Below are 21,422 nucleotides of genomic sequence, written 5' to 3'. Positions count from 1 at the left end.
ATGTCTGCCTCTCGATCTATTGCCCCTTTCGTATCGTATCCTAGTCTCTTTAGGAGCATTCTTCCTGTAGCCGACTGCCAAAGTCTCGCTATTTGTGCGTTTAGTTGCGCTTCTGCCAGCTCGCTGAACGTGTTGTGTATTCCTAGCTGCAGTAGCTTCTCGTTTGAAGTATTCCTCGGTAGGTGCAGTGCCGTTTTGTACGCCTTCCTTAGTATGGTTTCTGCTTGTTCTCTTTCTAGCTTGTTCATCAAGTGGTAAGGTAGCGAGTATGTGACTCTGCTGACCACTAAACTTTTAACCAACTTGATCGTGTCTGCCTCTTTCATGCCATGTCTTCTATTTGAAACTCTCGTAATCATCCTGCTTACTTGATCTGCCGATTTTTGGAGTAAGCTAATGGTGTGACTGCATTTTCCGCTGCTTTGCAGCCACATTCCTAGAATTCTTATCATGTTCTTTTCCGCTATAAGCTGGCCCTCCAAGTTTATTTCGATTTCGGCCTTGGTGGGGTTCTTTCCAATTCTGAGTATTTCCGATTTCTCTGTGGAGCAAGCCAGGCCTCTGGCCTTAACATAGTTTTCTACGCGGTTTGCTGCCTCTTGCAGTTTCTCTTGCTTTTGTCCTAGCGTTCCTTGGTTGGCCCATATTGTGATATAGTCCGCATACATTGCATGTCGTATGCCCTCGATTTCGCCGAGTTCCCTGGCCAGGCCAAGCATCGCAATGTTAAACAGTATGGGTGAAATGACTGAGCCCTGTGGCGTACCTTTGCTTGGGGTGACAAAGGTTTCGCTTCTTATATCCCCTAGTCCTATTGTGGCCGTTCTTTTTGCTAGGAAGGCTCTCACGTAGTCATGAGTCCTCTTCCCAGAATTTATGTTTTGAAGCCCTTCCATTATTGCCGTGTGGCTGACATTATCGAAGGCTCCCTTGATGTCTAGTGCCATTATGATGTTTTCTCCTGTCTTGGGTGCTTTGCTTAGGACCTCTTCCTTAATCTGTAGGAGGACATCCTGTGTTGATAGCTTTGCTCGGAAGCCAAACATACTGTGCGGATACAGTTCCTTCCCTTCCATGAGTTGCTGTATTCTCTTTGTGATTATTCTTTCGTATAACTTTCCCAAGCACGAGGTGAGGGAAATTGGTCTTAGGTTTTCTATCTGTAGTTTTTTTCCTGGCTTCGGGATCATTACGACCTCGGCGTGTTTCCATTCCTCCGGGATCGTTCCCTCGTTCCACAATTTGTTTAAGTAGATTGTTAATTGATCTATCGCCTCCTCGCTTAGAAAGACTTTAAGATTAACGCTCATACTGTGCGATACCTGCTGCCAACCTCTGATAATAGTGCACCTTTCGATATGTTTTTTGTCATGGGAATGCACAGTTTGTGGAAAACGCGAATGACGGATCGAAACGCTGAAACGGTTGTACCTACAAGGGCAAATTTCAACCAAATGATACTACACCTAAAGCAGGTTTATGATGGACTCGGTGTGCAACAGGACTGGTACCCTATTTTGGTGAGGTGCTTATCCTTGCCACCCTTCTAAAGTGACACGAACGTTTCTACTCACAGTATGAACGCCGCCTCTTCTGTGTGACTTTCATTGTGCCCTCCATTCTCTGACTATGCAGAACTGGTGAACGTCTGGTTGAATGCAACTATAATAAATACCATGAAAGAAAGAAAAAAAAAGATACCTGAGCGAACGGCGGTCAACAGCGGGGTTGTTGGAGCACAGAAGCAATTGCGCACGCCATCACAGCCGTGCGCTTGCACGCCCCTGGAGACCTCCTGTTCCGGGTCCTTGCAGTCTGCAATACTAGTAAAGCGCGTTTTGAAGTTGGATCAATCTACGGGACATCGTTACGTGTTAGGGTAGAAGTAATGTGGCAGAGGCCTCAAGTGCAAATGATTCACTTTCTGTGTAACTTGCAACGAAATTTATTCGTCAAATTGTGATTACTTGTAGACGAAAAGTGTCGAATATATGTTGGCCTGTGTTCTGGCGCACTACAACGAGTCGCACAACACTACATCGCTTGCTTGCCAGCTGGCAATTTCTTCAGGCAAAACCGAAATCTTTCTAGGCTCCCCTTATAAACACCAAATTGACCTATGCGTGGGGGAGACAGCTGTTGCGCACCAAGCCGGACAGATACCGCTCGTCGAAGCTAATGCAGATCATAAAAAAAGTTTTGTTTTAGCAACATCCCTGTTGAGCTTCCAGTATCGCTCGTGTTCATTTGAATATAATAATTAGTAGTGCTTATTATACAACTTTCTGATCAATTAAATTTATGTCTGATATGTCAACACATGATTCGTGCAGCGCTTTTCACGGCACAAGTATCAAATATTGGCCTACCTCTGGCAAAGGAATTTCTTTTCGTGCTCGAAGGAACGTTTTTTCGCAGTTTCTTTATAAAGTTTTTTCCGTAGCAGATATGCCGTTCAAAGTAATTTTTTTTTTCACGACGCAGCGTGAGCAAGCGCCCATCGCACGCGACGACGCGGGACCCGCCACTGTGCAGCAGCAGCTGCTCAAGCACTGCCAGCAGGAGGCGCCGGTGACGTTCGAGGTGGCGCTGCGACTCACGTGAGTTGTCCACGCGGAGGCTACACTTCCTCCTTCCCCCCCTACTTCCCGCGGGCTCAGTGCGAGCTTTTCGTGTTCCATCCACTTGTATGAGCGCACGTGCTTGAGGGAAAGGGAACAGCCAAAGGAAGAGCCATACATAGGCAACACCAAAACGGTCTGTTCACTCCGGTCCATAACGTCATGCTACTGGTCCCGAAATTTCAACTGCCAAGGCTGGCGTGGCAAAAGCGGTGACGTCAAAATCATTGCGGCACACTCGGGAGCATACCCATTACATTCCATGGCAGACGGGACAATAGCATGACTTCATGGATGGGAGTGAACAGGCCTTGCGCTATCTAGCTTTTGTTGACCCAGGGAAAACACGCGGAAGGCGGGAGATGGAAGTTCAAGACGATGAGCAAAACGAGATCAAGGTGAAAGCAGGAGCCAACGTTGCGAGAGACAAACGTTGGGTCCTGCTTTCACCTTGTTCTCGATTTGCTCATTGTGTAAGTGGTGTTGATATAGGTCGGTTCATAGGCTCGCGTGCAGCACCGCTCAAAAGCGGCTATATTTTGGGCAGTTTGTTTCCCACAAACTGCTGGGACGCCGATGGGAAGCCGATCAATGCGTCAGCGGTAAGAGGGAAAATAGAGGAATTCCGGATCAAGCTGCAGAACAGGTATTCGGCTTTAACTCAGGAAGAGGACCTTAGTGTTGAAGATACGAACGACAATCTTATGGGCATCATTAAGGAGCGTGCAATAGAAGTCGGTGGTAACTTTGTTAGACAGCATGCCGGTAAGCTATCGCAGGAGACGAAATCTCTGATCAAGAAACGCCATTGTATCAAAGCCTCTAACTCTACAGCTTGAATAGAACTGGCAGAACTTTCCAAGTTAATCAACAAGCGTAAGACAGCCGACATAAGGAAGTATAATATGGATAGAATTGAACATGCTCTCAGGAACGGAAGAAGCCTAAAAGCAGTGAAGAAGAAACTAGGAATAGGCAAGAATCAGATGAATGCGTTAAGAGACAAAGCCGGCAATATTACTAATATTGATGAGATCATTCATGTGGCTGAGGAGTTCTGTAGAGATTTGTACAGTACCAGTGGCACCCACGATGATAATGGAAGAGAGAATAGTCTAGAGAAATTGGAAGTCCCACAACTAACACCGGAAGAAGTAAAGTAAGCTTTGGGAGCTATGCAAAGGAGGAAGGCAGCTGGTGAGGATCAGATAACAGCAGATTTGTTGAAGGATGCTGGGCAGATTTTTCTAGAAAAATTGCCACCCTCCATACGCAATGCCTCATGACTTCAAGCGTACCGGAATCTTGGAAAAACGCTAACTTAATACTAATCCATAAGAAAGGGGACGCCAAAGGCTTGAAAAATTATAGACGGATCAGCTTACTGTGCGTTGCCTTCAAAGTATTTACTAAGGTAATCGCAAATAGAATCGGGAACACCTTATACTTCTGCTATGCAAAGGACCAGGCAGGATTCCGTAGAGCCTACTCAAAAGTAAACCATATTCACACTATCAATAACGTGATAGAAAAATGTGAGGAATATAACCAACCCTTAAATATAGCTTTCATTGATTACGAAAATGTTTTTGATTCTGTCGAAGCCTTAGCAGTCATGGAGGCATTACGGAATCAGGGTGTAGACTAGCCGTATGTAAAAATACTGAGATATCTAAAGCGGCTCCACAGCCACCGTAGTCCTCCATAAAGAAAGCAACAAAATGCCAATACAGAAAGGCGTCAGGCAGCGAGATAGGATCTCTCCAATGCTATTCATGGCGTGTGTCTAGGAGGTATTGAAAGACCTCGATTGGGAAGAATTGGGGTAAAAGTCAATGGAGAATACCTTAGTAACTTGCGATTAACTGATGATATTGCCTTGCTTAGTAACTCAGGGGACCATTTGCAATGCATGCTCACTGACCTAGAGAGGCAAAGCAGATGGTGGGGTCTAAAAATTAATCTGCAGAAAACTAAAGTAATGTTGAGTGGTCTCCGAAGAGAATAGCAGTTTACGATAGGTAGCGAGGCACTGGTAGTGACCGCAGATCCGGATCGTGACACTGAAATAATCAGAAGAATAAGAATGGGCTGGGGGGCGTTTGGCAGGCATTCTCAGATCATGAACAGTAGGTTGCCATTATCCCTCAAGAGAAAAGTGTATAATAGCTGTGTCTTACCAGTACTCACCTACGGGGCAGAAACCTGGAGGCTTACGAAAAGGGTTCTGCTTAAATTGAGGGAGACGCAACGAGCTATGGAAAGAATGATGGATGTAACGTTAAGGGATAAGAGAAGATTGGGTGAGGGAACAAAGGCGAGTTAATGACATCTTAGTTGAATTCAAGAGAAAGAAATGGGCATGGGCAGGACATGTAAGGAGGAGGGAAAATAACCGGTGATAAATAAGGGTTACGAACTGGATCCCAAGGGAAGGGAAGCGTAGGAGGGGACGGCAGAAAGTTAGGTGGGCGTATGAGATTAAGAAATTTGCAGGGACAACATGGCCAATTTTAGTACATGACCGGAGTAGTTGAAGTATGGGAGAGGTCTTTGCCCTGCAATGGGCGTAACCAGGCTGATGATGATGAGGCGACAGCGTTCAAGAAAATTCCATTATATGTACTGTTTCCGCGTTTTCGCGCCGAGCGGTAATCTGATAGCAGTGATAACCTGGCGAACACCTGCAGAAATCAAACTACCGACTCGCGAAAATACCGCATATCATTAGAGCAGTAAATAGTAACATTTTTATTTTGAAATAAGTATCCCTCGTGTTTTCGGCCATTCTTTCGACCAGTCGCTCCTCTTGAACGGGCGTACTTCGACGGTACTCTCCGCTTGTTCGCCCGAGTTGATTCGGTTACGCTGTACACGACTGTCTACTCGATTAAGAAATGTGTCCGTGAACCGGGTGCGATGCCTCTGCCAAGGAGGGCTTTTTTATTTCGGAGATTCCCCGGTGTCTGCACCGGCTGCTTCTCGCCGGCCGAAGTGAAGCCAGAGTTTGCCCCAACTTGAGCCTCGAAAGTGAGCCGCGCAAAGGGGGTAGTCCCCTCCCAGCTTTCATCGCCATTGCTCCGTTATAATGTAACTGCTGGGCTGCTATAGAGTTCACCCTCTCCTCCGTTTTCGCCGTGCAGCGACGACTGCCGCCGATGTCTCAAGCTGGGCGAAGGCTGCACGGCCGACGTGTACCGCATCCGGAGGCCCAGCGGTCACGAGAGCGCCGTCAAGGTGATCCCCGTGGGCGGCAGCCGCAACGAGGACGGCGAGCTGCCCATGTCGCTGAGCAGCGTCATCCTCGAATGCGTCATGACCAGGTTCGGCGGTGACCGCGCACGTGTTCCTTTGTTTTTCTACGCACCATACGGATTTCTTTTGTGTTTGGACATTGCCTCCGGAAGATGGCACGATCCTCTCCCTCGAGCGGGAACGGTCGAGAGGCTTGGGCGAGAAATCGAACAACATGGTCGAATTATGAAATAATAATTACCTTCTTTCAATTAATTGCCTCACGGCGCAAATTGCTATTTACGAATTGCAGCCGGTCAGTTTTCATGACGTATTATCATTTGGAACGACTTCGCCGGATGAGACCAATTTCGAGATAATCGTATCCCAATTACTTTGACCAGTTACTTTCGTGTTTCGATGCATAAAGCGAGGTCATGTTAAAAAATACTGGAACAACGTGGCACGTTTAGAGAGAGTTTGACGGCGCACATCTCCCATCTGGTGCCATCCTTACGAATCGGCCCAAGGCTATTTATTACCGAAACCTACGAGAGATGTAAAATTAGGAACGCATAATAATCGGCGGCTCAACGGCTAAAATATCCGAAAGGTTAAAATGCGTTGCAAGAAAACGTAGGCCGGGTATTCTCAAATGCTTTTTTAAATTTTATATTTCGCAAGAATATTTTCCTTTTAATTGCCGTCGGCCTTAGCTAGTATTTCTGCATCACGATTGGTTTTCGCGTTCTCTGACAAATCATTTTAGCTTACAAAGTGCTTTGTGAATAAGGGCACATGTTGCAGTACGTTGCACGAACACGTACTACGTCGTAGCAGTTTGACGCCGCAGTGACAGGGAGCAAGGGTCACGTATTTGCTTGTTTATTCCTTCGATTGGCCCGCTTCGTTGTTTAATGAGTAAAATTTAAGGCGCACAGTTTCTTTTTTCTTTTTTAAACTGTATGCAAGGAGATGTTGGCGCCGGTTAGATTGCTCTAGTTACGCCTCTTAGTTCGTAGACGGGCTCAAAAAAAAAAAAAAAAAGCGACAGACGAAGAATAGAGAAGGCTATTGTGAGAACATTTCAAAAGTTGATACACGCGACAAAACAATTATCTGAACAGCTCACAAGCATTCTAGATGTTCATTTTCATGTACGCATGGCCGCCCTTATTGGTAGAAAACGCAGCGCAAGCACGCACACAACCATCCCGTTAACACATTGATATCAGTGAATACGGGAAACACGTATATATATGACAATGGTAAGAAAATGAATGACTTCGACAAATGCAGCGTCGTAATCAGTTACAATACTATAATTGAGTAACTTGCCGATTCTACGAGAAACTGAGCTAATGCGTGCGCTGCACTGTGTTGCAGTTGTTCTGATGGCCATGCACGCTATTTGGTATCGCAGGCTGTTTCAACCCGTAAGCAAGCAAAATGATGCGCTGACATCAGGACCCGTTACAATGTGTTTGTTTTGTTTTTTATTATTTTTTGCCCTAAAGCCATTCGCACAGAAGCTGCGAGCCAATCGTGATGTCGGACGTAAAATATTAGCAGAGGAGGTCGGTCAATGGCAAATAGCGCTTACAAATGAAGGACCATGTGAATTGACTCAATCCAGGATTATTTATTTAGTTTGGCTATATTTAATCGCGCGCAAGTGGGAGTATTACATTTAATCGGCAAAAAAGAAATTAGAACAAATTGCAGTAGGCAAGTTTACCGGGACCATTCAAAGCAATGCGAGAATTTTCGACGCGAAAGTTGAAAATCCCTGAAAGAATTGCCACATAATGTCTGTTTTGAAACTCCCTTCTCCCTACTTCGCCACTCTTATTTATGAGCGTGCATATCGCGGTAGCGATATGCACGCTGATATGTGCAGTTTACGCTAGGTAGCGAGGCACTGGAAGTGGTAAGGGAATACATCTACTTAGGGCAGGTAGTGACGGCGGATCCGCATCATGAGGCGGAAATAATCAGAATAACAATGGGCTGGGGTGCGTTTTGCAGGCATTCTCAGATCATGAACAGCAGGTTGCCATAATCCCTCAAGAGAAAAGTGCCCAACAGCTGTGTCTTACCAGTACTCACGGAAAGCTGGAGGCTTACGGAAAGGGTTCTACTTAAATTGAGGAAGACACAACGAGCTATGCAAAAAAGAATGATAGGTGTAGCGTTAAGGGATAAGAAAGGAGCAGATTGGGTGAGGGAACAAACTCGAGCTAATGACATCTTAGTTGAATTCAAGAAAAAGAAATGGGCATCGGCAGGACATGTAATCAGGAGGGAAGATAACCGCTGGTCATTACGGGTTACGGAGTGGATTCCAAGGGACGGGAAGCGTAGCAGGGGGCGGAAGATTAGGTGGGCGGATGAAATTGTGGCGAAACACACCGCGCATATTTCTGCGCACCCTTCCATCTTATCATCTGGCCAAGCATACCACAGCTGCACGCTGGCTTGCATGGTCGATAAAGCATAGCGCCACCGCCATGTCACCCGAGGTATGCGTCACCGACGGTGGCTATAAGAACAGGCTGCCTGGCTGATAAAAGCCGCCTTCTACCACCCGCTACCGTGACGAACGTAGCGTTGGTATGCCCGTCCGATGACATCGTTCACCGAATAAAGAAGCGTTACGTTTTTATGTTGGGATTCGTCCTTCGCTAGCCGCGACATCCCCACATCTGGTGACCCGGACAACGAACAACGCATCACCATGGACGAACAAGACGCCCTTCAACGACAGCTGGAACTTCTCAACAGGCAGCTTCACGCGCAGCAAGAGGTGATCCAGAAGCAAGAGCAACAGCTTCAGCAACGGCACGACCAGCTCAATGGTTCCGTGCAGCAGCATCCTGCCGGCTCCGCCGAGGACGTCACAACGCCGGTAGATGGCATCCCGCACACTGCCCCGCACGGCGTCTGGCGTCTCGCTGTCAAGCTTCCGCCGTTTTGGGCCGACTCGCCCGAGGTATGGGTCGCCCAAGTCGAGGCCCAGTTCTCCCTTGCGCACATCACACAACACCGGACCCGCTACGATTACGTCGTCGCCCACCTCGATGCCCGCTACGCCAGCGAGGTCCGGGATATCCTTGCCAATCCACCAACGGCCAACCTTTACGAACACCTCAAGACGGAACTCATTCGCCGCCTGTCACTCTCGGACGACCAGAAGGTGCGACAACTTTCAGTCCGCAGAACTTCCCGAGCGCAAGCCTTCGCAGCTCCTCCGCCACATGCGTGCTCTCGCGGGCAACATGGAAGTCCAGGATTCCTTACTGCGAGCACTTTGGCTTCAACGACTTCCACCGCACGTCCAGGCAATTCTGCAGGCTCAGCTTACGCTACCTCTCGACCAACTCGCCGGGATCGCTGACCGCGTCATTGAGGTCTCTTTGCCGCCGTTATCGCCCACCGTCCAGGCTGTCGCCGCACCGCCGAACACCATAGAGCTTGCGCGGCGTATCGACGATGTCAACCGACAGCTCAGCTCCATTCAACGACGCCTGGATCAACACTTCCCGACGCGCCACTCGCAAAGCCGTGGCCAGAACACTACCCCGTCGCAGCAGCCTGGTGACGACGACCGGTGTTACTACCATAGACGCTTCGGGGACAGAGCACGGCAATGTCGACCGCCCTGCTCCGCTAGAAATCGGGGAAACGCCAACGGCAGCTCGTAGCCACGGCTGCGAGCTGCCAACCTGGAGGCCATCGCATCTTCGTCACCGACCAAATTACAAAGCAGCGGTTCCTTGTCGACAGCGGTTCCGACATTTGCTGCTACCCACGAGCCCACCTTCAAGGTCCCCGTCCTTCTACGTCTTTCGAGCTCAGCGCGGCAAACCGGTCCACTATCAAAACTTGCGGCTCGCTCCGCCTGCACGTCAAGCTCAAAAACCTACGCCCTGACCTTCATTGGAATTTTGTCATCGCCGACGTCACAGAGCCAATCATCGGCTCAGACTTTTTGGCGCACTACAACCTCCTTCCGCACTGCCGCCACGACCGTCTCATCGACGCGACAACGGGACATTCTGAGCCAGGTCAGCGAACGACTACCCACCAGCCAAGCATCAAAGTACTCAGCGTCGAACATAATTCACCGTACCACGCCATTCTCGCCGAATTTCCCGGTTTGACGCGCCCCAGCGGGTTGCCACGCGACGTGCAGCATACCACCTTGCACTACATCCGGACCACCCCAGGGCCCCCGGTTTTCTGTCGCGCCCGTCGCCTTGCCCCGGACCGCATGCGCATAGCCAAAGCAGAGTTCGAAGCCATGCTCCAGGAGGGAATCGCCCGCCCCTCCGACGGCCCATGGGCCTCACCACTTCACCTCGTCCCTAAGAAGACCGAAGGCTGGCGGCCCTGTGGGGACTACCGTGCCCTCAACGCCCGCACAATTCCGGACAGGTACCCCGTTCACCACATACAGGACTTCGCACATCGCATTTCCGGCTGCCACGTTTTTTCCGTGCTTGACTTGGTCAAGGCCTACACGCAGATACCTGTCAATCCGGACGACGTCCCGAAAGCTGCAATAATTACTCCTTTCGGCTTGTTCGAGTTTCCCTTCATGAGCTTTGGCCTGCGGAACGCTGGACAAACCTTTCAACGCTTCATCGACGAAGTCGTCCGCGGCCTCGACTTCTGCTTCGTCTATCTTGATGACATATTGGTCTTTTCCCGCAACGCCGACGAACACCACAGGCACCTTCGTCTCCTTTTCCAACGCCTCGACGACCACGGCCTTCTCGTCAATGTCCCAAAGAGCACGCTCGGCACTTCAGTCGTCAAATTCCTCGGCCATGAAGTTTCATCAGAGGGAACTCGACCCTTACCTGAACGCATCTCAGACATGCAAAATTACCCTCAACCAACCACCGCTAAAGACCTTCGCCGTTTCCTCGGCATGCTGAACTTTTACAGGCGTTTCTTGCCACACGCAGCCGAGTACCAGGCTCCCCTCCATGATGCCTTGGCTGGTCTACGAGGAAACCAACCCATCACGTGGACACCGCCTTTAACAGAACTTTTTGAAAAATGCAAAGCTGCGCTTTGCACCGCCACACTTCTCTCCCATCCTGTGCCAGACGCTCCCTTGGGGCTCTTCACGGACGCCTCTAGCATCGCCATAGGCGCCGCCCTTATGCAGCACGTAGACAACACCTGGCATCCCTTGGCGTTCTTCTCCAAGAAACTCTCAGCTCTCAAAACGACCCCTTCTGCGGCCAGTCCTACCGACGAAACCACGACCCCCGCGCCGTCGAGTTCGCCAGCTTACTACCGAGAACTTCTGGCGATATACGAAGCAGTTCAGCACTTTCGCCACATTCTCGAAGCACAACACTGCACTATCTACACCGACCATAAACCTCTGACCTACGCCTTCTCTCAGCGCCGCGACAAACTCCCACCGGTTCAGCAGAACCAGCTCTCGTTCATCGCCCAGTTTACCACCGACATCCAACATGTCAGCGGGAAGGACAACGTGGTCGCCGACGCGCTTTCACGTGTGGCAGCTATTAGCCCTTCACCGATAACAGCTGATGTCCTCGCCGAGGCTCAGACTACGGGCGCTGAACTGCAGGAGCTTCTTAAGGGCAGGTCCTCGCTACAACTGCAGCAAGTCCCCATACCTGAATCGACAAAGACTATCTACTGCGACATGTCAACAGCACGAAGCAGGCCTTACGTGCCCCTTTCCCATCGCCATGGCCTCTTTAACCAGCTACATAATCTCAGCCATCCCGGCATACGCGCCTCTGCACGCCTCGTGGCTGACCGCTATGTCTGGCCCTCCATGCAGCGTGATTGCCGCACTTGGGCGCGCTCCTGCATTCAATGCCAGCGCGCTAAAGTGACCAGGCATGTCACTTCACCACTCGGCGCATTCCCCCAGACCTCTGGTCGGTTTCAACACGTCCACCTTGATATCATAGGGCCTTTGCCTCCAGCTGGACGCTATCGCTACTGCCTCACCGCCATCGATCGGTACACTCGATGGCCTGAGGCATGGCCCCTCGAGGGAATCACTGCGGAAGACGTCGCCTCGGCCTTCTTCGCCGGCTGGATTGCCCGCTTCGGGCCCCCTCGCCGCGTCACCACCGACCAAGGACGACAGTTCGAATCGCACCTTTTCCGGCTGCTCGGGCTGACCATCGGGTTCGAACGCTCGCGGACCACCAGCTACCACCCATGCGCCAACGGGATGATCGAACGTTTCCACCGACAGTTCAAAGCAGCCATCATGTGCCACCCGGACTCAACCTGGCCTGAAGCCATCCCAGCCGTCACCCTAGGTCTTCGCGCCACCTTTAAGCCCGACATTCAGGCTACACCCGCAGAGCTCGTCTACGGGGAACCTCTCCGCCTTCCAGGCGAATTTCTCGCTGCACCGCCATATACCACCGCGACGTCAGATCCCACCGATTTCATCGCCCGGCTCCGACGCACTATCGCTACCCTCCGCCCGTCACCTGCAGCTCACCACTGTAAGACCGCGCCCTTCGTCTTCAAGGATCTGGCAACGTGTTCGCACACTTTTCTCCGCGACGACACCGTCCGCCGGCCTTTACAGCCACCTTATAGCGGACCCTACCCAGTCATCCGTCGCGACGACAAAACCTTCACCCTGCGCTTTACAGGGAACGCCATCCGCGTCTCTATCGACCGGCTGAAGCCGGCCTACACCGATTCCGCCGAACCAGCGAATACCAGTACACGACACACACCGCGCATATTTCTGCGCACCCTTCCATCTTATCATCTAGCCAAGCATACCACAGCTGCACGCTGGTTTGCATGGTCGATAAAGCATAGCGCCACCGCCATGTCACCCGAGGTATGCGTCACCGACGGTGGCTATAAGAACAGGCTGCCTGGCTGATAAAAGCCGCCTTCTACCACCCGCTACCGTGACGAACGTAGCGTTGGTATGCCCGTCCGCTGACATCGTTCGCCGAATAAAGAAGCGTTACGTTTTTATGTTGGGATTCGTCCTTCGCTAGCCGCGACATCCCCACAAAATTATGAAGTTTGCAGGGACGACATCGCCACGATTAGTGCATGACCGGGGTAGTTGGAGAAGTATGGGAGAGGTCTTTGCCCTGCAGTGGGAGTAAGCAGGATGATGATGATGATGATGATGATGATGATGATGATGATGATGATATCGCGGTAGGGTGTTGTCCGCCATCCCCCGTCATGCACCTACCTCTCCGTAGCCTTCAGTCGGTGCTATTGCGTCAGATGAATATTGTCAATGGCAGGTTAGTTGAACGGAAGAACAGAGCAATATTCGCAGACTTGCCAATAAAAGTACAATAAATACCGTCTCCAAGCACCCATGCCTACCCAATGAGGCAAACTGCTTTCTACGCCTTTCCAGTTTCTTTTCATTTCTTTTGTATACTTTTTTGCTTGCGTACTTTGTAGAAGTCTGGCCAATAGCATCACTTAACTTTAGATAGCGTATTTCCAAATTTCCCTAGTGACTTTCACCTTTGTTTTGCGTAGGAGACATCTCAGCCGGTAGGCGCATTCGGGATGCCTCCTTTGACCACGGTGGCGCTTAGACTGAAAGGAAAGCTCTATTTGACAGCACGCATAAAAGAGCACTCTCCAAGCGCGTGTCCGGAAGAGATAACGTTCCCGCAGACTGTGCTTGGCCCTTCGGCGATCTCGCGCCTTCTGCTCGCATACGTACGCGACACTGAACTCAGACATGTGGTGGCAGATTCCTGAGCAACGAAGAGACGAAAGGGCGTGCAGATTTCCAGGCTAGCACTGCCTGTAGAGCACCATAACAGATAAACCGCCCCGTAGTACGTTCACGTGTCAGTGCTATGTTTTGTGACCCCGGCGCTATGCAGCTCCAAGCTGCGTATGATATACGCGGTAGGCGCGCAGTAGAACCGTCTGAGCTTTCGTGGGCGTCGCCACAATAACCTCTTGAACAATGGGTTAAATTAAAGTTAATTTATGGGGTTTTACGTGCCAAAACCACTTTCTGTTGATGAGGCACGCCGCAGTGGGGGACTCCGGAAATTTCGACCACCTGGGGTTCTTTAACGTGCACCTAAATCTAAGTACACGGGTGTTTTCGCATTTAGCCCCCATAGAAATGCGGCCGCCGTGGCCGGGATTCGATCCCGCGACCTCGTGCTCAGCAGCCCAGGGAATGGGTGTGTGATAGGGTGTGTGATGTCGTTATATCCCGCCTATGGGGAGGAGGTGCTCATGGTGCGAGAAGCGAGGGATGGATGGATAAGGTTGAACCTTCTAAATTGGGTGGCGGCTCACGTCGCCTAGCCATGACTATTGATATAATTTTTACTTACAGGAAGGTGAAATTTCACCTTTGCCTTGATTTTAGCCACCGTTAAGATAACCTCTGCTTGGCTAGTTTTACCCACTTGAAGTCTGTTTTGCCTCCACTGTCTCCAAACACCAATGCTTCGAGAAAAATCAGCCCCGTTGCTGTGAACTGTACGGCGAAGCCCATTACAGAAAAGTATCAGGTGTTCAGCCATTTCCTCCTATCCACACGCACCGCATAACGTGCCTATCCCTAGTTAAAGGACTCGGTACGTCCTAGTCCGCCGAACTCCCGCCCTGGCTTCAAACAACAAAGAGCTTCCCCCAAATATTGTAGGTATTTTCCTTGGCAATTCCCTGCTGGAAAGTTCCGTACATTCCTAGTGCTGATTTCGTCTGCATCCCTATATTGCACAGACCCCTCTGTTTCTTTAACCTTTTTCTTAACCGATGATACTTCACTTTGCTCGAACCTGTGATCTCATGCACAGAACCACATCGCCGAAAGTCAGACCAGAAACCATCACCCATCTCCAAATCCCTCTCACCACTTCGTACCTATTCTAGTTCCACGGCGCCCTGTTTTTCATAGCAGCTGCATTCCTGCTATATTTAGTGGTTACGTATTTTATGTTCCTTTAGGTACTAATCCCCATTCACACTAAAAACAGATAGTTCCAGGCACTCTCTTTGAGGGAGTATCTGCTTGTCTCATATTTCACTCTGGTTTCGAGAGTAGATCGACCCTCTTTGAGAGAGAGTAGGTCAACTCCTCCCAACAGAGTTTTGTTACTTCACCACAAGGGAGTGCTTGTACTCTTCAGCAGAGTGCTAATACTCTCCCCACATGGAGTGCTGGTACTCTCCCGCAGAGTCCTAATACTCTCCCCACAGGGGTAATAGTACTCCCCCAGACGGAGTACCTTTACTCCTCAAAACCGAGTGCTTTTTACTCGGTTTTACTCCCCCAAACAGAGTACTTGTACTCCTTCAGAACAGAGTGCTAGTACTCTTCCCAATAGTGTGAAAGCACGATGTAGATCCATGGTCACGTTTGAAGGAATTCGCAGTACTTGCATGTGGGGAATATTTGGTTCCTTCATAAGCAAATCCTGCACTTATGCTTGGTGAATGGGATGTAATCTGTAGTTCCCGAGGTACTCAAATGAAACATTTTCTCTCCTAAAAGGGGGAAATCTTTATCGATCAGTCACAAGAGAAACTGAATAATAATTTGAGAAACATACTGACAAACACATAAAATCAAATTAAAATGATGCCCATGACTTTAGAGCAGATCTTGTAATAAAACATAAGTATATTCTCTAAAGTTTCGTCATATTAGAGTGTAGAAATATTCCTTAATTTCAATTGGCTCCTTGTCAAAAATAAATTATACAAGGGAAAGTAAACATACAACAAACTTGTGCAAACTCACAAAATATTGACACTCTGATCGACGAGAAATATGCACCATATTACTCTCCAGTAAAAACGCATTTCTGGCACAAAACGCATGCACTTATATGGTAGAGGTTACCAGATGAGCAGCTAAGCATGGGGCTGGTAATGTAGGTAAATTGTCCAAGAAACTTCTTTTGTTTGCCATATTCTAAGACAGCAGCTCATTCGATAACCTGCTGTACAGCGTATGGATGTTCCTGACCGACAGTACAGTGCATTTAGAAATATGTTGCATATTCTCATGTTAGGCTGCAGGTCTAGCTTGCTTTGCTTATATTTCACATAAAGTTATTCATGTATGGGCTGCACACTATTGTTTCTAAGTGTGTCTTGTGGTTCTGCAGCAATATCCTGCCCGGTCTCAAACCGGTACAGGGGCATAATATATTTCATATTCGGTTGGCCTGCTCTCGAAAGTAGTTTCGTGGTGCTGTTGGGATTTATCCGTTGCACTTTCTCACAAATATTAAATTTACAATATTATCTAGTTTGTAGGAAATGAGCATAAAACTGCAAGGAGCATTAGCATTAAAATCTTGTGCATCAAATTTCCTCTCATGTCGCAGCTTTTCATTCCCATTAGGGTAAGAATGCTATACTTCTGAGGAGCAGTTTTCATAATTACATGGTTAGTTATTGTGACTCATTCAATATGCAATCTAAAGTATACCATGGCTTCAGATGTGAAGCAAAAATTAGATGTGAGGAATGTGATGCGTCAACGGCGACATAAGCATACGAACAGGCAGGGAAGTGCACGAAAAGGACAAACAAAGAAGCAAAACATAAATTGAGAATGGCACCATCCTGTTTCACATATCCCTTCCATGCATGTGTATTTTGCATGTGACAATGCATATACTTGCACATTGAACCAAATACCTAAAACCAAAGGTTTCTTTGCTGATGTGGTTAACATGCGCTAAAGTAAGAAAAATTATTGCACTTCACAGAATCTTCGTCTCAAAATAAGTACATATGTGTCTAGGAAGATTAATACATCGCCTCACTGTGCACTCTATCTTAAGTCCAGAAGAATGTCTACAGCAGCCATGAAACTAAGGGGCTTTTGCTTAACACTATATGTTCACATCCGCCTAGTGGTGAACAAGTATACTACTCTGATGCTCTCAGTTCATTGCATTGAATGCATCTCTACCTCAACTAGCATAGTTGGTTGGCAAGATTCGAGAAACCCATATTTTTCATTTTTAAAATAATTTCTCATTCCAAGTGATTCTCCGGCTTCCAAGACGTAAGGTTTGCACCACGGTGTACACAGTTAAAGACCCTAATTGCTCCTTGCTTTCGCTTCGGGAGGCACGAGCGCTTCTAATGAACTGGTTTCGTGAGCATGCACGTAAACAATGACTTCTTAAACACGGGATTCTCTTCCCCCAATGCTTCCCCTTTATGAAACCTACAAGGAAGCCATGATTCTAAAATTAGGTGTAAAGAATAGATAAAAAGGAAGACATGAAAATCTGCCGGCTTCATGTTAGCATTCAAAATACAGAATCAGTAGTTTGTATTTGCACCCTTGCATTCACGTGCTGTTAAATGTAAGCTATTAAAGCTGTTACATTTATGTAGGCACCCTACCAAGCATGCGCTGTTGCTTATTATAGTGAACAAAGGCACGGGGCTCATTGCAAGTATGTATCATGTCACTAAGCAAATATGCAATTTCCTTCTACCACTATTTTTATAGCATGGATATATCTGTTGAGAGGCAAGACAAAAAGCAGTCACTTCTCTCAACTAATCAACATTTTTAAACATATTTCTAACTTTTCAATGACTGTTGCTCCTATGTGTTTGTCTCCAGAGAGCATGCTTGATTTTGACTTTCCCACCGGAGACATTGCGTTAGTATACGATGTTAAGATGACTGCCTAGAGTACACGAAAAGTTTCATCGTGGTCTGACATACCTTATTTTGATTTCATTGACATTCAGTCGAATGGTACACCCAACATACACACATTATAGTTTTCTCGTCCAAATACCATGGCAATGTATTTTGATTCTTTGGCGTGCGCTCCTCTGCACGACGTGTAGTCGTGCTGGGCTGACTCTGACAACCTTGTGTCCTTGCAACTGCCTTCATGCGTTATATAAAGCGGGTGCCTGAAAAATATAGTGTGCAAAAGTCAACAAGAGGACATGGTGTAAAACATCAAGACAATCAGGAAATAAGGTCACGGCACTAAAAGAATCTTAGCTCTTAGTCTTCCTACTGAAATGCATGCGAAACATCTAAACGACTACACAGGTCAACTGCTAAACTAACCTGAATTTTTAGATCTTCTAGATCTTCTAACCTTTTTAGATCTTTAGAACTAACCTAATTTAGATCTAAATTTTTAGCCTGCAGCGCGAGCGCGATTTGCTAGCTGCAGGCCCCGCTCCTTGCGCATCAGTAATACGGGGAAGGGAGTCCAGTAGGCGCTTCCAATCGGCCATGCCTAGTCATTCTGACCGTCAATAGATGACGCCAAAAGCGGACGTGCTTCTTCTCGCTGCCACTGACCGGCGCTCTAGGCAGCCGCCGCAGAGCACAGGCCACGCGCTCGCGTGTTCCCTTTCAAAAAGGACGACCCTGTACATCGCTAAAATACTACCGATTGTCGCGCGGAACGAGCAAATGATTCAATTTTTATACGTGCAAGGATAAGAACCTACTGCAAGACCTCCGGAAATATTTCATGCTACTGTTTACAGTAAAATACATCAACTTAAATTACTAAAGCACGCGTTTCACTAGTTTCGACGCGTATTTCCAGCCCTCATACCGGCAACACCGGGGTGGCGTCGCTTGACATCGTCGCTCGCACGGAGTACGACTTGTAGGCGACGAGCGAGAGCGACAGCCATCTCCATCGCATCGCCTGTAGCTGTCGCGTGCAAGATCGCTTATATGGGGTTTAGGTTTTATTCTGCAACCCGCCGTGGTTGCTCAGTGGCTATGGTGTTAGGCTGCTGAGCACGAGGTCGCGGGATCGAATCCCGGCCACGGCGGCCGCATTTCGATGGGGGCGAAATGCGAAAACACCCGTGTACTTAGATTTAGGCGCACGTTAAAGACCCCCAGGTGGGCGAAATTTCCGGAGTCCCCACTACGGCGTGCCTCATAATCAGAAAGTGGTTTTGGCACGTTAAACGCCATAATTTTTTAATGACTTTCCGTTGGCAGTTTCCAAATGCTCCGTGTTCCAGAATGCTAACCACACTGTTACTGGCGAAACATCTTCTTTCTTACAAGATTTCCACTGAAATGTTGCAAAATGACGTGTACAATGCAATACTTTGGTTCACTAACTATGCAATTGTTGTCAATGCCCAAAAGCACAACTTGTTTGTTTGCGCTCTCTACCAAAAACTACTGTAATTATCATGGCTCACTGATCACATGAGTCGAACTGTGTTTTTTGTAAATGTGCGCCTATTCCATGCGTGGATTGTGTGAAATATTTTGGAATATCTTTCGGTAGTAACGTATCTTGGCAACATCTCTTATCACGTATTTATTATAAACTGATGTCAGTCGCTTAGCTATTGTTTAATACCAAAAGTATTGCACATTTGCCTGTAAAAAACATTATTGTGCGTGCACTGGGTTATAGTGTGTTGAGGTACGGCATTAGTCTTCGGCTTCTGTTCGGATGGTTGAGGATGCAAGGTAGACAGGATTATAGAAAATGTACTTAAATATGTTGCCAACAATTACCTAATAGTAAAAGCTCCAAATATATCCCGTGAACTTGGTCTACGGAATTTTCAATAATTTCTTATCGAAAGAGTTGTCGTCAAACATTCTTAGAATTCCGCATTCAAACAAAAAAACTCCGCCACAAGGGAACTTGGAAAACACGTCCGTTATGTAGTTCCTCGTTCAGCCACAAGTTATGGTGTGGCCAGACGCTGTGCATATGTGCCGCACATATTTAACAAGTCAGCAGACGAAATCTTTACACGTCTTCGAAATGCTTGCTGAAAGAATTATTAAATAAGCTATGGTGAAATTAACTCCCAGAACATTTCTGCATCGTAATATTTATTTCAATTTCCTTTATGTAATATAACCAGATATTTTTATTGCCGCCATTGTTAGTGGCAATAAACACTAATATTATTTTTCCAGGGAGCTAAGCAACCTGCGCTTTAACGAGGCCAACCAGTCGTCAAACTTCATCGAGCTCAAGAGGTGAGTATACGGGCGGGCCCGTGAAGAAATGCCGAGCACAATTCTCCAGGCTGTGGGGCGGACTTTTGTAAGCAACATCATTCTTTCCCTGTTCGTCATCGGCACGCGCGAAGGTATATCGCCTCCGTTAGCGCTCAGATCGGCCACTCGGCGGAGCGGACTGTAGCAAGGGAACTGATTGAGAAGGTATTTATTCTGTTGTACAAAATACGGCCCCACTTCCGCGTTCAGTTCCACGTTCAGTTCCACGGGAAAATTGGCGAAGCGGTTCGTATTTCTGCCATAACGAGAGCTTTTGCTGGCGGTATCGCATCTATTGCCGGAGCTGAAAAATTGCCCATCGCTTCTTTTACGCCGCCGCAAAGTGTGTATTCTGCATGACAGGACTCGTGTCCGGCACAGTGGGAAAGTTCTTTTCGCTTCATTGCATTCCTGGTAACCCACCGATCCCAAACGACCGCGTGGGCGGATATCATTGACGGCGGAGCGTCCCTCCGACCACTGACGAAGCGCGGAAAGGAATGTGCTCTGAATAAGAACCGTTTCATCAGCCCGTTCCGGCTTCCGCAGACTGGGCGCGGGGGGGCGTCGCATTCCGGTGTACACGGCAGGCTACGACAGGCGAAACGATCTCCCGCGTCTCTTTCTTTTTGCGCCTCTGCACCCCCTGTGGTATAGCACTGCCGTTATGGGGTCGTCCTCCGTTTGCAGAACTCATTCCGTCCGAGGAACTTACCACCCTGTCCTGATGAAGAGCTGGAAGGACTACGACAACCAGTCCGGCTCCGAGAACAGCGACCCCGGCAAGTGAACTATATGCTGCCGCCTTTTGTTCCGTTCCTCGTCCGCAATTGATACCTTGGCATTTGATATGCGCCGTTTTCAAGCCAATTCGTGCTCGGCGTACCAATGCGAGGCAGCGCAAGAGTTTGTTCGAGGTGACACACCCGCAGTACGCACGCGCGGGTGCGCTCGCGTGTAAGCTATATGACAGTCACGGGGAGCATGTGTGTCGGCACTCACTCAAAGATTCGCTTCACTCGTGACTAAGAAAGACCCGTGAATGTTGAGCGGTCTAGCGCTCTTATGACCTGCCATTGGTCTTCATGTAAAGTATTGTACAACGAGCATCTCATTGTAACGACCGTTTCCTCCGTGACGTGATGCCCATTTGCTGCACTCATTGCACGGAAATGTCTGTATTCCGCCTGAAATGCGCGAATGGCATGCGCGCACGCCGGAGCAAAAAACAAAAAAAAACGTAAAGTAGTGCATCTGTAGTGCGCATATTAACACGCGAACGTTATGTATTCTTACGAATGCAGGATGGTTTGATTGTCGCCACCCCAAAACAGCGAGTGGCTTTTTTTTTAAACAGCGTCTTTTGCATAAACAACGCTAGTATAATAATTTCCACCCGAAATTTTCGCCTGATGCTTGCTGTGCCATAAGCCTCAGCGATGACCGCGAAGACAAGTTGCAGCAGTCTGCTAGAGGCCAGTTCTGTGGTATCAAGAGCACGTACTGGAAAATGTGTTCACGCACGCAGCCCG

At 48.3% G+C, this 21,422-nt stretch overlaps 1 protein-coding gene across 1 annotated transcript in view; it reads left to right on the top strand.

Moving 5' to 3' along the window:
- LOC139055819 (serine/threonine-protein kinase haspin homolog) overlaps positions 1-20,680 on the top strand; it is a 39,597-nt gene extending 18,917 nt beyond the window's left edge. Inside the window, exons 3-6 of the mRNA XM_070533364.1 lie at positions 2,485-2,600; positions 5,765-5,944; positions 19,807-19,869; positions 20,581-20,680. Of these exons, the coding sequence (XP_070389465.1) occupies positions 2,485-2,600; positions 5,765-5,944; positions 19,807-19,869; positions 20,581-20,680 (459 nt within the window). The remainder of the gene's footprint in view (positions 1-2,484; positions 2,601-5,764; positions 5,945-19,806; positions 19,870-20,580) is intronic.
- The last annotated feature ends 742 nt before the right edge of the window (positions 20,681-21,422 follow it).

The sequence above is a fragment of the Dermacentor albipictus genome, chromosome 2 (assembly GCF_038994185.2).
Source record: "Dermacentor albipictus isolate Rhodes 1998 colony chromosome 2, USDA_Dalb.pri_finalv2, whole genome shotgun sequence".
NCBI classification, from domain to species: domain Eukaryota; kingdom Metazoa; phylum Arthropoda; class Arachnida; order Ixodida; family Ixodidae; genus Dermacentor; species Dermacentor albipictus.
Note: the sequence above shows the minus strand (reverse complement) of the source record. Positions and strands in the feature narration are given on the sequence as shown.